Genomic DNA, 14,650 nt, shown 5'->3' with positions numbered 1-14,650 from the left:
TTAAAAAGATACCAAATCAGGCAAGGTTGCAAGAAGAACAAATTGGGTCAGGAAACATGACTGCAGAAATGTAGCCGCAGGGAGGAAGGCGTGGATGTTACTCATCACAGGGAGACAGAGAGAAAAAAGACACGTGGATGGAAACGCTCGAAGTGGAAATAAACACACACCTTACAAATAAGTGCATATCTGCCTGCTCTGACCGCTGCTCTGCCGGTCCCGTGTCCCTGAGATGTGACAAGCACAACCTATTTGCGACAGTATTATTGCCAAAAAAGTTCTCCCGAGTGCAGCGCAACACCACCCACCGGTCTGTTAGCCTGACAAATCCTATTTTCTTCTCCATCTATATTTTTCTTCAGCTGACCTTCAACTTTGAAAGACATGAGATTTACTTTATTTATTGATAATTTATTGACACTGTATTGGTTTCTTATTTTCGCCATCTGAATGAGAGGATGTTGAGGAAGCGTGTGTGTGTGTGTGCGCGTGTGTGTGCAAATGTTCTTGTTGTCATATGTAACATTTCCTGTCATCTGACTCTCACGGCTACAAATCCACAGATGAAAGGCAAGAAAAGAATCCGAACTTACACCTGGAATTCAAATCTGAAGAGTTTAGTCAGTATTCAAACTGGATCTGTTGTCTAATCTTAACTGGTAATCTATCCAATTAATTGACTACAGGTTTAACAGTAGTTCGCACCAATCCGAGCCACAGAAGCGAGGGCAGACAAACAAACAAGCAAAAACCACCAACAACAACAAAAGATGATTAGAGACAAAAGGAGAGGAACAGAGAGAGGTGGAGAGATGATGGGAGGTTGTATTTGTTAGCTTGTGTGTTCATTATTGGATGCCTTCTATCTTGCCGTCTGGATGGAAACAGCTGTTCCCCTGTTACCGCGGAAACAAGAGAAATGTTGGACATTAAAAAAGAAAAAAAATGACTTATTCCTACAAGGCTCTGTGTTCTTTCTGATTATTCTTGTCTGGGAGACACAAAGAGCTTTGCTGTTTCATATTCATGCCAACAGACATTTTCAGGTGTAGAAAAAGTGAGCGGAGGAAAGATCCTGTGACAGGGTGACACGTTTTTCTCTAGAAGGCTCCTCTCCCTGACTTGCGTTGACTCTCAAAGTATTCTGTCACATTCAGAGACATCAGAGGAGGGCGGAGACGTTCAGCTCAAGAGACGGCGGGGATCAGCGGCGCATACATACATCTTAAGATTTTAACCTACGCAGGGCTGAAGCAAAAACTCATCAGTGCTCTTATTAGATTATTAATGTTACCGCTTGGTCACAGCCAGGTTCATTAGGCACTGATGTGCAGTAGTAAAGCTAAAACTATTTGATCTAAAACGTTGGGATCCGAAGGGGGGAAATGGACATTTTTGGGAAATATGCTTCCTGCCAAAAGTTGGCTGTGAAGATCAATACCACTCTCTCCTGAGTGTCAGCTGGCATAAAGCAGAGGGAGAGCAGCCATTTTTCAAAGCGTTGCATTTTTCATCTATTCTCTAAGTGTTTGAACTGTACCGGGGGCCTTAACAGCATTCATCAAAAAGATAATGGCCTCTTTTGGTGTTTTTGACGATCGCTGAGTGCACCTAATTATTTTGCTGAAGATACTCTTAAAGAGGTTTTTTTTTTAAACAGCACTGTGGTGGTGGAACCCCTCCTACCACCACAGTCCCAGCAGAGCACTTTAAAAATGGCCAAAAGAATGTGGACACAAGGCAACCTGACCTTCTGTCCATGTACTCCAGTGTATTTGTAGGTAAGTGGTGTGACCCAATACTTTCCTCTATATGCTGTCTTACAACTCAATATTACAGACCTCTCATTTTCAGAAGAAGACGCACAACAATCACAGGTGTGCACATACATCAGTGTGGTACCTGTTTCTCCCACTTATTTATTCACTTACATATTTGTTTACTTACATATCAAAAACAAAGTTAAAGCATGCACTAAAAAAGTCTGTTAAAAGATTGTCCTTTTAGGAATGTCATTTCGTCCCATGTGTGTGTCACCTGCGTACATTCTTCTTTTAAAATAACCTCGAACGAACTTTGACCTTTAAAAAAAATTAAAATAAAAAATACACCATTAAGACGATCAATGAAAATTGATTTTTTCAATCCGGGGCTAGATTGTGATAGATGACACATAAAACAGGGTTGTCATTACAAACCATTTCAACAAGGAGTATAAAGTGACTTACAGTTCTCCGTACTGTTGTGTCGTTTTTAAAGATTAGTTCAAAAACTGCTTAAAATGTTTCTCTATTAAGATGGAACTCACATTGCAGAGGGATTGGCTGCCGTGATTACAACAATTGTTGCTCAATGTGAAACTCTTCAGCAGCAATGTGTAACAAAAAACAAAAAGTAGTGTCATGGCGTATACACAAAACAATACAAGAATGACACTCCGAAAAATAGGAACATTTGAGCGTATCAGCCAGTCGGGTCAGACGTTTTCTCCGCTTCGTCGCCACTACTGGAGGAAGATGGCGGCACGTCCTCGCCCATCCTCTTTAGCTTGGCCTTGTAGTAGGCCTTCTTCATCCTGAAGGCTTTCTCCTTCTGCCGGGCTGCTCTCCTCTTCTCCCTCACCAGCTCCTGCTCCCACGCCAGCACCTTCATCCTATTCTCCCACTCCAGGATCTTCATCTGCTGCTGCTGCTCCAGAGCGTCCGATCTCTGCTGGTGCTCCAGTCTGGACAGGTCTACGGAGTCGTGCTGAGCTGGGCGGCGCCCGGCGTCTTCCGTCTTGCCGCCTGATGGTTGGAGATGCTGGTTGCTGAGCCTGGAGGTGCCTGAGAGGTCAAAGTTCAAAAGCTTCACTGTGGTTTGTACTAAAAAGCACGATCTGAGGTTTGCAAGGCAACTTTAGATTCACTTTTCTTACTTTCAAGGCTGTTTAACACCAGGAACTGCAGTTTAGAGAATAAGGCTGAAATTTAAAAAAACAAAACACAATTTAATCCCAGTCAGATCTACCTGTGCCTTAATGCCAGAGCAAAGCTGATAAACCTATCGTCTTACAGTTTTAACCTGGACTATATTTTGAAAATCCTCAGATTTATTTAGGATAATAGTTTTTCCTTCTTGTGAGCCGCTTTGCGATCTGGTGCAGGCACAGCTGTGCTAACTGTTAGACTCAAAAAGCCCGAGTTGGCTCACCAAAGGTATACCTTGTCACAGGTAAACAAAGCAAACTAAATAAATACATCAGGTTATAGTTTGTGTTAGATATAATATGTGTCACAGGGCTTAGATGTGAAATGCTATGAATTACTTAGAAAAGTTTCTTAATAAAGTGGGTTAATGAAAACAAACTTGAACATGCTTTTGCAGTACAGCCACAGGTGTAAGCTGATGATTTATATATCCATGTGTGAGGTTGTCATACAGTGTCTGAGTCAATTCATAACTGTATCATCGATGGAAAATCTATTTAGAACTCTGCAAAGAAAAATTCTAATTTACTGACCTGAATGCTTCTTCTGCTAAATGCTCTTTTTCAATGCTAAAAAGTACTGTACTACATGTGATACCATCAGGAAAGACTGTCAGCATGAAACACACACAAACAGTAAAAACATCCCTGGATAGAAAAACGTAACCTGAAGAAAGATTTCTGAAGACTAGCTCGCCTATGAGAGTTCAGGCTGTGTTTGGTCACACCAAACAATGACTTTCAAGCTCGTCAGAACTGTATATACACTTTACTTTTTGCCTCATATATTACATTTAAGTAATATATGACGAGTGGCTCAAGATTTTTGCACAGTACTGCAGGTTGTCAAAACATTCAATTTCAGCCACAAAAGGGGAGCCTCGGAGATAAATTAGAGGAAAAGCAGAGGAATGAACTAAACAGCTATTTAGTCTCATATTTATGATGCACAGTGAGCGTGTAACACCGTGGTACACGGGCACTCCAAACAGCATACCCCCTGCTATTAATTGGGCTATCAATCTTCTTAATGACAGTAATTTATTTAGGTTGGTCACATGGGCTGCTTCTTCCCATTCACAATCTTCTAATAAGCATTCAACACTAAAGCCATCTCTGCAGCAAAACAGCTATAACTTATTGAAGTCTGTGTATAATTACGCCCTTTCCTCCTCACCCTTAGTAATGTTAACTGAGCCAATTATCTCCTTCAGCTCAAGGTTATTGTTTCTTAATTAAGAGTGGAGTATTAATCAAGTTAATAGTAGAATATCCCACTATTTGCCCACAGAAACTTCCTTGCGCAAGGGTTTCCAAGCAACACATGCTCAAGCAGCTTGCAGGGTGTTATTTGTTGGTACCTGGTGCTGTGAAGTAGGCAGCAGGGAATGCCACATCCTGTAGCTCTGCATTGTGGGAGGTGGAGTTTGTAGAGGGGCTGTGGTGCAGATCTGACCAGTCGTTGCCTGTTATTCTGTCCAAGGCGTCACGCTGGAGGCAGATGGCCACTTGCTCCTTGCTGTCCTCTGCCTAAGAAGGAGGCGAGCCATTTGGTGTTTCTGGGATTAATGTCTGAATCTAAGGTGTCATGAGCAGCTCCAGGTTTACCTCTTAAATAAAATGAAACCAAAACTTTAAAAGTAATTACCTGATTCACGCTGCCATTCACCTGTCCTGTCACCATCAAACAGCCTGATAATAAGGAAGAAAAAAAAAAAGGATAAGGAGACAACCAGGGAGGGACTGCAAGTATATGTCTATCAGAAAAATGAACAAAGAGCGCCTCCCTCTGGTGGACACAAGCACAACATCACCATAAAGCACCTTACTCAATCATGATGGCCATCAAAAAAAGCAGAAATGATATCGGAGCTTCTGCAAAGCAAACCTAGAAAGTAAAAAAGTCCACAAAGTAAGTGCTGTCAGTAACCTGGTGGCAGGTTTACTAAATGGAATGAAGTGAAAAGTGTAAAACGTTTAACCAACTCCCAGGACTTCATTATACTATAAGACACTTTAAGTAACTGCTGGGTTAACTGAACATTTCTTGGTGTAGATGAGCAGTATCGTGCAAAAGGGGGACAGTCATAAAATGAGCACAGTCCTTTTAATCGCTCTGTAAACAGAGTGAAACAATATTATTACAATACTTCACTTGTGACTTGATATTTTTGTGATTTTTAACATTTTACTCATTATTCTGAGTATTGCAATAACATATATTGTGATTTATCACCGTTTTTCAACTGCAAATAATGTTGCAGTTACATGCAATGTACTTCGTATAAAGCAGCAATTAACTGTGACAAATCACTGAAAACCATATATGTGCTGCAGTCTACACAGAGAGAAATTCACACCTAATTATTATATCAGTGCTCAGCAACCTTCCTGTTCTTTAGGACCAGAGTACAAGCAGCTGAGACAGAGAGCTGTACTCTGGGAATACTACGAATGAGAGGGCTGATTTCATATATCACCATCCAGAGACAACGTTAGCAGAGCAAACTTACACGAAATAAACTCTGACCCAAAAACCATCAAACACACTTTTCTTGACAAAGTTATCTCCTAATTCAAAGCAAGCTCATGGCTCAGTCACATGAGTAAAAATAGGACAACAACCTTCTTACATCCACACACACACAAAAAAATTACTTTTCACAGGTCAAATAACAGGAGGCAACCTTTCTGCAATAAGTCGCAGTCTGACTTAGACCAACTGCAATCACTCTCAGACTGACTGTTAAATCTGAAGGTTTTCAAAATAACTGTTGTCTAATTTATGAAGGCGGACAGATCACCAACATGTGACTATCAGTCTGAACGAGTCTGTGCCAGTGAGCATGACTCCAGGGGACTTGAATCAACAGGCTGCTAGCTGCTTGTACTTTAGTTACATTCCTATAGAACATGAAGGCTAATATCATATTAGAAAATGTGAAAAATCCCAATAATATTATATCGTGGTGTGTCTGATGATTCCCACCTCTCACTATTAAACACAGTTTTCATGCCTGTGCTCCCAGGTTATTTAATTACATCAAAGACATAACAACAACAATAATAATTATTTTTCATTTAATAAAATTTTTTTATATAATGCTAAAGAGCTTTAAAAGAAAGAGAAAAACCCGGAAAAACAAACAAACCTTTAAGTTACCCGGATTTGTTTTACAGGGTCAGTAAATGAATGAATGAGATATTGGGTGTTCGACTTTCTGTTAAACAAACACAAACATCATTACAGTCTTAATTAATTACCTTAATTAAATCCATTGCTTAACCCCTTAAACTACGCAGTAGACCAATCTAATGCACCTTATATTCATTGTATGTTAAACATGTATTTAATGAGCCATAATTTAATAATAATGGAAACATAGTTGCTATCCCAGGAGGAAGTCTTATTACTTCAGCGGTCTCTGGATGCTGGCTGCTGCTCCTTGCTGTTGTTTTTAGGCTATAATGACACGGGATATAGAAACCTTAAATCAAAGACATAACAGACACCATATAAAGCAACTCTGAAATTGCATAAACTGTACAGCTGTGCTCGGTAATGTCCTGATGACCGCTCGTCCTGGGACAGATGTTTTTACACTCCTGTCTAGACTGGTGTAGCCACACGCGCACACACTAACGATAACACCACATCACGATTAAACCATCTGAACAAACAGCGATGAAGCAGTTATCACACCAAGATCTCGTGAATTCTCTTAACAGATTTCTGTCATTCCTTTCAAGATGTTCTCCAGTCTGAAAAACTGGAAGTGACCCACCTTCCAGCAGCTTGCGGACCGCTGCTTTGTGGCCAGCTCCCCCTGCGTGGCTGGTAAGGGCAGCCTCGCCCATCGTCTGAAGTTTGATTGATTTGCAACAGGCCCTGCATCGGGCAAAATGAATGTCCTGGACGTCCTTAACCAGCCAGTCCTTGTAAACATCCTTTGCGAGCCAGGAATCTTGGAATTTACATTTGCCAGGCATAGTTAGCTCTAAAAGTTAGCTGGACCGCTACCTCCCAGCCTGGAGCAACCTCTTACCTTATGTACTGCCGTCGTGATGCGTTCACGTGTTCTGCGAGGATTTGAAGACGCAATTACGCTGTTGCGCACGTATCTTTTGGCATTAGGTTACAAAATATCGTGAAAACGTTATAATTTAAACGCTGAGATAATTAACATGACTTTCCAGTTATGTACCCCAAATCCCACCGAAGTAGGCAACGCAGTAGAATCAGAGTGCCTGAATTTCATCACTACAGGTGCAGCTGTGGAATTAAAATGATAATAACGGCTTTTTGTATAAATAAGTGGGTGTAAAAGCGCTTTGAAACTTCTTAGTAGGTATCCTGGTATTTTAAGATCAATGCCTGCGACTGAGGCTACTGACTGAGTTTTATCGAACATCCTTAAACGCAGCATAACATAGAAGGCTGTCCCTCACGTGCACAGAGTTCACCAATAAAAATACGATTAAACTCCTACTAGCCAATCAGCGTTGAGAAAGCCGGTAGTCCAGCTTGATTGGTTGAAACCCGGCAAGAACGACTGTACAGAAACACATGGGTACAAGACTGCAATTTGGTGGACGTTAATAATGATCTTATAACGTTTCTGAACAGTTTCCTGCATTGGGAGCGTGTGTAAGTAGGCACGTCGAGATATTATTGTTTACCTGTTAAAGTTTTCTGCCGTTCGATATCTTATTCCTTTCCAAATAAGACAAGAAGAACTCCTCCTGTTAGCTTGTTTTGCTAATCATAAGGGTAATCTTCACTCAGCATTAGACTTTAGTAAATACAACAACAGACTGCACTACCCGGAGTCTCAGCATGCTTTACAAGTACGATTTGTGATTTGTAAGTTAAAACTGCATATCTTCCCTTCATAATGGTCTTATTTTTTCGGCTGCTCTCTTTAGGGGTCGCCAAAGCGGGTCATCTGTCTGTATTGCACCGTATCCCCGTCATGTGCCTTTGTTGACCGCAGTTAATCTTTAAGTGATGGAGACGGTGGCCCTGGTTGCTCCAGTTACAGCTTTGGAGTTCCTTCAGGATGCGTTTCTAATTAAAGGTTAGTGTTCAACATACAAGATTAGCAAGTAGAAATTCTTGTGATGCTCTGCTGTGTTTTTCCACAGTGCTCCTATATTAACTGCATTTTTGTTACAAGTTCTTTATTGTTAAACTTTAACTTATTCAGAACTTCTTCATTTTATATCTGTGCCACATTCTCTTTGTAACTCTGGTTGTTGTAATGTTTAGCTTGAACTTTAGAGTTCCAAATTTTGTACATTATTGCACAATACAAACACACACAACTTTTCTTTCGTGGCAGGTGAGGGTCCGGTCTTGTCGGTGTACAGACTCAAGCCTCGCCCTAAAGCCCGTGCCTCATTGAGCGTTCTCCATCATTACCGGATTCATGGAATAAGACCTAGAAGGTGGGAAGCTGAGCCACCACGGAGTGCCGGTTAGTATAAGCTGTTAGTATGAGCTGTTTCTTGTTTTGTTTGATTGTTTTTACTATATGTTAATATGTTGAGAAAATTATTTACAGAGCAATACGAAAGTGAAACAAAGGCAAGTCTGGAACCAAGAATGGATTCTCAGCTATGATAAAAGTTAAATTATAAGCAGTTAAAGGTATGCTTGCAGGTGTTAGATTAAATTGAGGATATATACATATTATTTTTATTAGACAATTATTTATTGCGAATAAAAGTGAATAAAAGTCTTTATTCACGTAAAGCCTCCAGCTATTTTTGCTCTAATTTTTTTTAATTTTAATATACATAAATTTTTTTGCTCTTATTCACCAGCACTGAGCACTACAGAGCCAAATGTCTGTGACCTTGCAGTATTTGGAGGCAAAGCTGTGAGGCTTGTAAGGTTCCGTGTGGAGGATGGGGAGCATCTTCGCCTGGAGGTCCTGGGTCCCCTCATGGAGCTACAGGACTGGGCTCTGGATGTCCGCTGGCTCTCTGGAGGCAAACAGCCACTGCTGTGTGTGGCTCTTGCTCATAATAGTGCTCTTCTCTTGGATGTCACAAAAGGAAATGCCGTGGTGCAGCGTTCCTGTCTGGAGGGGTGTTTGCTGTACTCTGCTCTCCTTCTGGTTCATGAATCCTGGGTGGATACTGTCATAGTTGGAGGGACTGTGTTCAATCAGCTGGTTCTCTGGAAACCCGGAGGAGGAGACAAAAGTGGCAATCCTGAAAACAAAGCTCCAATTGAAAGGCGTCTACTGGGCCACACTGGAGTCATCTTCAGTATCTCTTACCTCCAGGAGAAAGGATATTTAGCTTCAGCCTCTGATGACCGCAGTGTACGGGTGTGGGGTGTTGGCACTTTAGGTGGGCCTGAAGGTAAATGTGGGGACTTGAACCCAGTTTGTTTAAGGATCCTATATGGACATCAGGCCAGGGTGTTCTCAGTCCGTCTCTCATTAGGGAATATCTTCAGCGCTGGGGAAGATGGCACCTGTTTAGTCTGGGACTGGGCTGGAAGCGGGAAGGTGGTTCGCACGTTGAAGGGACACCGAGCAGGGGGTGTTCGTGCACTGGCAGTCAGTGAGGGAAAGGATACGAGCTGGGTGGCTACAGGAGGGGCGGATGGAGGGGTAAGGTTGTGGAGAGTGGAGGGCAATGAGAAGAAGGAGTGTCTAGAGGAGGAGACAGTGACAGAGAAACTGACCGACCTGGAATTTCCTGGTCAAGGCCTGCCTAAAGTTGTTTGCTTAGCAGGAGAAGAGGATGGCAGTACAAGCTGGAGTCAGTGTAAGCCTGTAGTTTGCACTGACAAAGGAATAGTTTACCAATACAGTGTTGGGAAGTGGGAAGTAGTGTGGAATGGGACTCCAGAGTTTCAGTCCTACTGTGTGATGGAAACGATAACTATCACTGTGAAGGAGTCGACAACCAAAGTTGATTTGTGTGCTGTGGGAAACCTCAGTGGGTGCTTACAGATCTTTCCCATGTCTCATCCTCAGTCTGGAATTCTGCTTACATGTGGATCAGGGAAGATCCATAGTCTTATTTGGCAGAAGGAAAAAGAGCGTGCGTATTTGTTAGCTTCAGGTGCTGAAGGACGTGTCTATCGCTGGTGTGTAGAGACAAAATTCAATGAAACCTGTTCTTTAGCTCTCAGCATCACCGCTCTACCTTCTTTCCTCCTCCCCTCTTGCGCTAAGCGCTGGCTTACAGCTGCAGTGCGCCTCCAGCGCAGGTCAAGGGAGGTGCTTTGGGTGTGTGGAGACAGGAGAGGATCCCTGCTTCTGTTTCAGGAAAGAGAAAACCCAAAGCAAAGAAAAGGAGATGGTGAGGAAACAAATGAAGAATTACTGACAGATGGTAAACAAGGTGACGATGAGGAAGGCGGGCCTGAGGGAGAGGGGAAAGGCAAGATGGAGAATGAAGGAAGCAAAGAGGTGCATGACCTTTTGCTGCATCCTCTGAGCTGTCTGTTTGGGGTGCACGGGAAACAAGGTGTAACCTCAGTGTATGAGTACCAAGGCTTGTTCTATAGCACTGGCAGGGACGGCTGTGTTAGAGTTTTCAGAGTGCGTCCATCGTCACCAAAGAATCTTGAAGAAAGTAGAGAAGATAACGCTGCGGAAACAAGTGAAATGAATGAAGAAAGGCTTCAGCTGGAGGTTCTCAGGGTCCAGCGTGCCTGCAAAGGAATGGAGTGGCTGGAGAGGATTTTAATTCTTGAACCTGAAAAAGAAGTTGAGGAGAAGGAGGAGGAAGAGGTCACCGAGGAATGTGAAGAGCTGTATAACAAAGAACACCAGTTGACCGAACAGGTGGAGGTTAAAGGGGAGGAGGCAGAAGAAGAGCGCTTCAGAGAAGTAGAGAAGGAAGGCAGAGAAGCCAGATTTGTAATTGTCGGCTTTCATGCAGTCCATTTTGTTGTTTGGGATCCGGTGAGGCAGGAGAGACTGTTAGCAGTGCCTTGTGGTGGGGGGCACCGCTCTTGGAGTCTGTGGCCATCCCACAAAGGAATTTGGCTCGGATATGGAGCTTTGGTGTTTATCAAGCAGGGGGCTGTCCTGGCTTCACAGCCCCCCGGAGAAGCAATGGGTTGGGATGGAAAGACAGGAAGGGCTGGAGGAACAGGACTGAAAGATGGAGTCCATGGAAGAGGAATTGGGTGTGTATGCAGGCTGGGGAGGATAACAGACTTTGGGAACGGGAATCAGGCAAACCACTGGGAGTTAGTAGTGACAGGTGGAGAGGACACTAGCCTGAGTGTCCTGGCGGTACATCCCTTTTCTGGCAATATTAAAGTTCTTTCAGTTATTACCGACCACATCTCGAGCATCCGCACGGTGACTGCGATTGTTCGCCCAGAGGGGGGGAGTGAAAGCCAGTCAAAGCCTCTCTCTGCTCTGCTCGTGTCAGCCGGTGGGCGGGCTCAAATCCAAGTTTACCGGCTGTTAATTGTTTGGGACGGGCAGAGACTGGCTCCTTCCTGTCAGGTGATCCAGGTAGCCAGTCACCGTTTGGACAAAGAGTGGGAGAGGAGGCGCAACAGACACAAGATGGTGAAAATGGACCCGGAAACGAGGCAAGTTTTTTTTAAAGCTAGTGTTTAGATAGCCTCTGACCTCCTGTTATTTGTTCTCTGCATATATTTTCTCTTCCTCACAAAAAATCTGTGTTCAAAGACAATCTGCTGTTTTTTTTTTGGTTTGTTTTTTTAGCTGAATATAACTTCAGTGTTTTTGTTTTTTGCATTTTAAAAAATGCACCTCTGATTACAGCTCTCGTCTGTGTGTTTTCAGGTACATGTCTGCGACAGTGGTGGATGAAGAAGTAAACCGTGTCCTCGTGGCTCTGTCCTGCAGTGACGGGGCTGTCAGGTTGGTATTCATCACAGCAAGGGTTCACACAGCTGGAATTTTCATTGAAGCTGCAGAAAAGAGAAAATCAGAGTGTCTTCGCATTGAGTTGATGCTCTCAAAAAGTATTATATTCAGTACTGGGGTGATGGTACTGGTGATTATAATAACAACCATAATGATGAATGTAACAGAATCAAAGGCTTTACATTTCATTTATGTGTGTCCGATTGTGTATTGTGGCAATAATGAACTGCAATCATCAGTTTTGTATTTTCAAGTATTTTTGCTCAATTTTGCCAACATGTGTACCATGCAGTCACAGACGTTAACATATGTGTAAGGAAATATGCATTGATCCTGCAAGATCTTATGTGGTCAGAACATCAGTATAATAACCAGCATTATGAATTTTTACCTAGTTATAGTCCAAAATCTCTTCCTCCCTGACACTTGTTTATTTGGGAGTTTAACATATTATTCTGTAAACATCTTACTCGCATGTTTATTTTGTATTCTCATATAGCCTGGTATTGAATTTAGTCAAGTTATACTGTGGTAAGTTGTAGCATAGATTTTTAATCTTATTTTTCATGTATATTCAGATAATTAAAAGAAAATATGGTCATTAAAAGTCGGGTGGAAAATTAAAGGAACTGTTTGGTAATCATGTACATGAACCCTGTGTGCTGCTATAGTGTCTAATGTTCTCCCTTAATACTCTTCTCACTGTTTCCTCACATCCATTACTGTTTTTTCCAGACTGTTCTCTGTCAATGAAGCGAAAGGTCAAATCGATTTGCTGTGGGAAACATTCTACCATCAACGCTGTGTACTCAGTGTCGCCACCTGCAGCCTGGAGGATGACAAAGGCAACAGGTTATGACTGTGATTGCTCATCTTTTTTTCCTGGGTTGTTATGTCATGCTTTACAGAACCAGACCACTGCTTTTGCTGTTTAATCTTTTTAGACTTAAAGTGAAATATATATTTTTTAAAAGCAGCTGGCGTATTAATACTACAGATGTACAGTATTTAGGAAAGCATGGAGAAAGTAGTTCTTTTTTAACACTTAGTTTTATATCTATAACTCTGTCTCTCTTGCAGGTATAAGCTGCTGTTCAGCGCTGCGACTGATGGGAAAATCGCAGTGTGGAATTTGACCGACTCTTTGTCCTCATCAACGGATAATTCGAGCTGTGCTGCAACATCACCAGTCCCCTGCCTCGATGTTCCCGCCCACCAGAGTGGGATTAACTCATTGGCTGTTTGGGCAGAAAAAATGGGACAACAACAGGGTAGTTGCCTGGTAACTGTTGCTAGCGGAGGAGATGATGGACAGCTGACTGTGTCCACAATCGGGGTGCAGCACTCAGAAGGTGGGAAAATCGGGAGCCAAGTAGGGTTTTCTCAGATTTCTGAGTCTCAGCCTCTCCTACAAAAGCAGCTCCAGTGTCCAGACAGGCTTCAGATTCATCTCCACTCCCAGTGCCACATATCACTGGCCCATGCTGCCCCTCTAACAGCGCTGAAGGTCCTGAGACCAGACCTCTTGGTCTCCACTTCCTCAGATCAGAGGGTTTGCCTTTGGAAGGTCTGCAGTAACAGTATCAGCCACTATGGGGCACTGTGCTCCCACGTTGCTGATGCTGCAGGGCTCGCAGTCTGGGAAAGTGAGGAAGGAAATCAGAAAGTGAAGATAGGATTTGAGTCTGAGCAGGAGAATGCTGGGAGGCTCAAGAGGGATAAAGAAACAGCTGATGAGAAAAGCAGTAAAGAACCTGTTGAGGTAGAGAGCAAGACAGGTGACCCAGTTAGTAAGACTACTGGTGAGAAAGAAGAGACGGGCACAAGTCCAAGAAATCAACCAGAGAATGACTGCGTAGGTAAGCCAGCGAGTGCAGTAAAGCCTGAGACAGGTTTGAGGGAGCGATGGGAGCGATGGGCGCTCGTCTGCGGTCAGGGCTTCCAGCTACTACGAGTCAAGAATCCGGAGATGGATGCAGAGAAAAATGGAGAAAAGGGAAAGCTGGACGAGCGAATTAAAGTGACTCTCCAAGAAAAATGATTCTGAATAAAAATATTAAAGATACTTTTATAAAAACTTCACAAAGGGACATATTTTTTTTAATTATTTCTCAATTACCTGTCTTAATTGCAGCTGTATACTTTGATGTAAATGTATGTCTCTGGTAATTGTTTAAAGTATTTATTCTCTAGTTTTTGTTTCTTTATTTTTTGTTGCATGAAAACGATAAAAACATTTATTCCCAGTCAGCTACGTAGAAAAGGATGCTGGTGTTATTTGTCTCTCAGAAACAGTTCATAACTTCCCTTCCAATCATTCATGTCAACTAAAAGGTAAACCTGTTTCTCCATCACCTGTTCAGCTCTGATGGTTCAGTAAGGACATCTCCTGGTTTCATCTTCATGTTTCCCTCTCACTAGATATCGGTTGGGATATCTGGTGAGAGGGAAACTGTGTGTTGACCAGCACCTTACGGCTGTGGCTCCAGCAAACGTCAGTTGATGCTAGAAAGTAATATTAAATAAATTATAACAACATCTTATCAAGCTTAAACGTGCTGCTGTTGTTTAGCGCGACGATAAACAAACGAGACGGGACTTAGGACAGCAAAGCCGATCAGCTGATCATTGATCAGTTTCATGATTGAAGTAGCAACAGGAGATGGAGGGAGAGAGAATGAGAGAAGAAGAGGCAGCTGCAGCGTAAAGACACAGATTAACTCCAGCTTTGTGTCTTTTTGCCTTTTTTTGTTTTTTAAATTTTGATGAAGTTCGGGACAATTCGCGTTTCTTTACACCTAAATAC

General features: G+C 42.5%; 2 protein-coding genes across 4 annotated transcripts; one reads left to right on the top strand and one right to left on the bottom strand.

Annotated features, from left to right (window-relative positions):
* Window positions 1-1,599: 1,599 nt before the first annotated feature.
* LOC120743628 lies at window positions 1,600-7,008 on the bottom strand. 2 transcript variants are annotated; one of them, XM_040047322.1, is made up of 5 exons: window positions 6,754-7,008; window positions 4,617-4,660; window positions 4,330-4,498; window positions 2,918-2,962; window positions 1,600-2,825 (listed from the first exon to the last, which is right to left on the bottom strand). In XM_040047322.1, the coding sequence occupies exons 1-5, from the start codon at window positions 6,956-6,958 to the stop codon at window positions 2,464-2,466; spliced, it is 825 nt and encodes a 274-aa protein (XP_039903256.1). In that variant the 5' UTR covers window positions 6,959-7,008; the 3' UTR covers window positions 1,600-2,463. The 2 variants fall into 2 exon arrangements, with proteins under 2 accessions (XP_039903256.1, XP_039903257.1); XM_040047323.1 differs by lacking the exon at window positions 2,918-2,962.
* Window positions 7,009-7,446: 438 nt separating this feature from the next.
* Window positions 7,447-14,036, top strand: wdr6 (WD repeat domain 6). Of its 2 annotated transcripts, none has more exons than XM_040047299.1 (7): window positions 7,447-7,616; window positions 7,895-8,046; window positions 8,311-8,445; window positions 8,795-11,543; window positions 11,761-11,838; window positions 12,580-12,696; window positions 12,925-14,036. In XM_040047299.1, the coding sequence occupies exons 2-7, from the start codon at window positions 7,977-7,979 to the stop codon at window positions 13,883-13,885; spliced, it is 4,110 nt and encodes a 1,369-aa protein (XP_039903233.1). In that variant the 5' UTR covers window positions 7,447-7,616; window positions 7,895-7,976; the 3' UTR covers window positions 13,886-14,036. The 2 variants fall into 2 exon arrangements, with proteins under 2 accessions (XP_039903233.1, XP_039903234.1); XM_040047300.1 differs by lacking the exon at window positions 7,447-7,616 and adding an exon at window positions 7,666-7,816.
* Window positions 14,037-14,650: the final 614 nt, after the last annotated feature.

Source organism: Simochromis diagramma, unplaced genomic scaffold, assembly GCF_900408965.1.
Source record: "Simochromis diagramma unplaced genomic scaffold, fSimDia1.1 OVJJ01000387.1, whole genome shotgun sequence".
Classification (NCBI taxonomy): domain Eukaryota; kingdom Metazoa; phylum Chordata; class Actinopteri; order Cichliformes; family Cichlidae; genus Simochromis; species Simochromis diagramma.
The sequence above is the reverse complement of the archived record's forward strand: the minus strand, read 5'-3'. Positions and strand labels throughout refer to the sequence as shown.

Coding starts and splice junctions, on each gene's coding strand:
- LOC120743628 (XM_040047322.1), bottom strand. CDS start 6,958: ATGCCTGGCAAATGTAAATTCCAAGATTCCTGGCTCGCAAAGGATGTT. Junction 4,661..6,753: donor GGTCCGCAAGCTGCTGGAAG/GTGGGTCACTTC, acceptor CCTTATTATCAG/GCTGTTTGATGGTGACAGGA. Junction 4,499..4,616: donor TGAATGGCAGCGTGAATCAG/GTAATTACTTTT, acceptor CCTCCTTCTTAG/GCAGAGGACAGCAAGGAGCA.
- wdr6 (XM_040047299.1), top strand. CDS start 7,977: ATGGAGACGGTGGCCCTGGTTGCTCCAGTTACAGCTTTGGAGTTCCTT. Junction 8,047..8,310: donor GGATGCGTTTCTAATTAAAG/GTTAGTGTTCAA, acceptor CTTTCGTGGCAG/GTGAGGGTCCGGTCTTGTCG. Junction 11,544..11,760: donor AAAATGGACCCGGAAACGAG/GCAAGTTTTTTT, acceptor GTGTGTTTTCAG/GTACATGTCTGCGACAGTGG.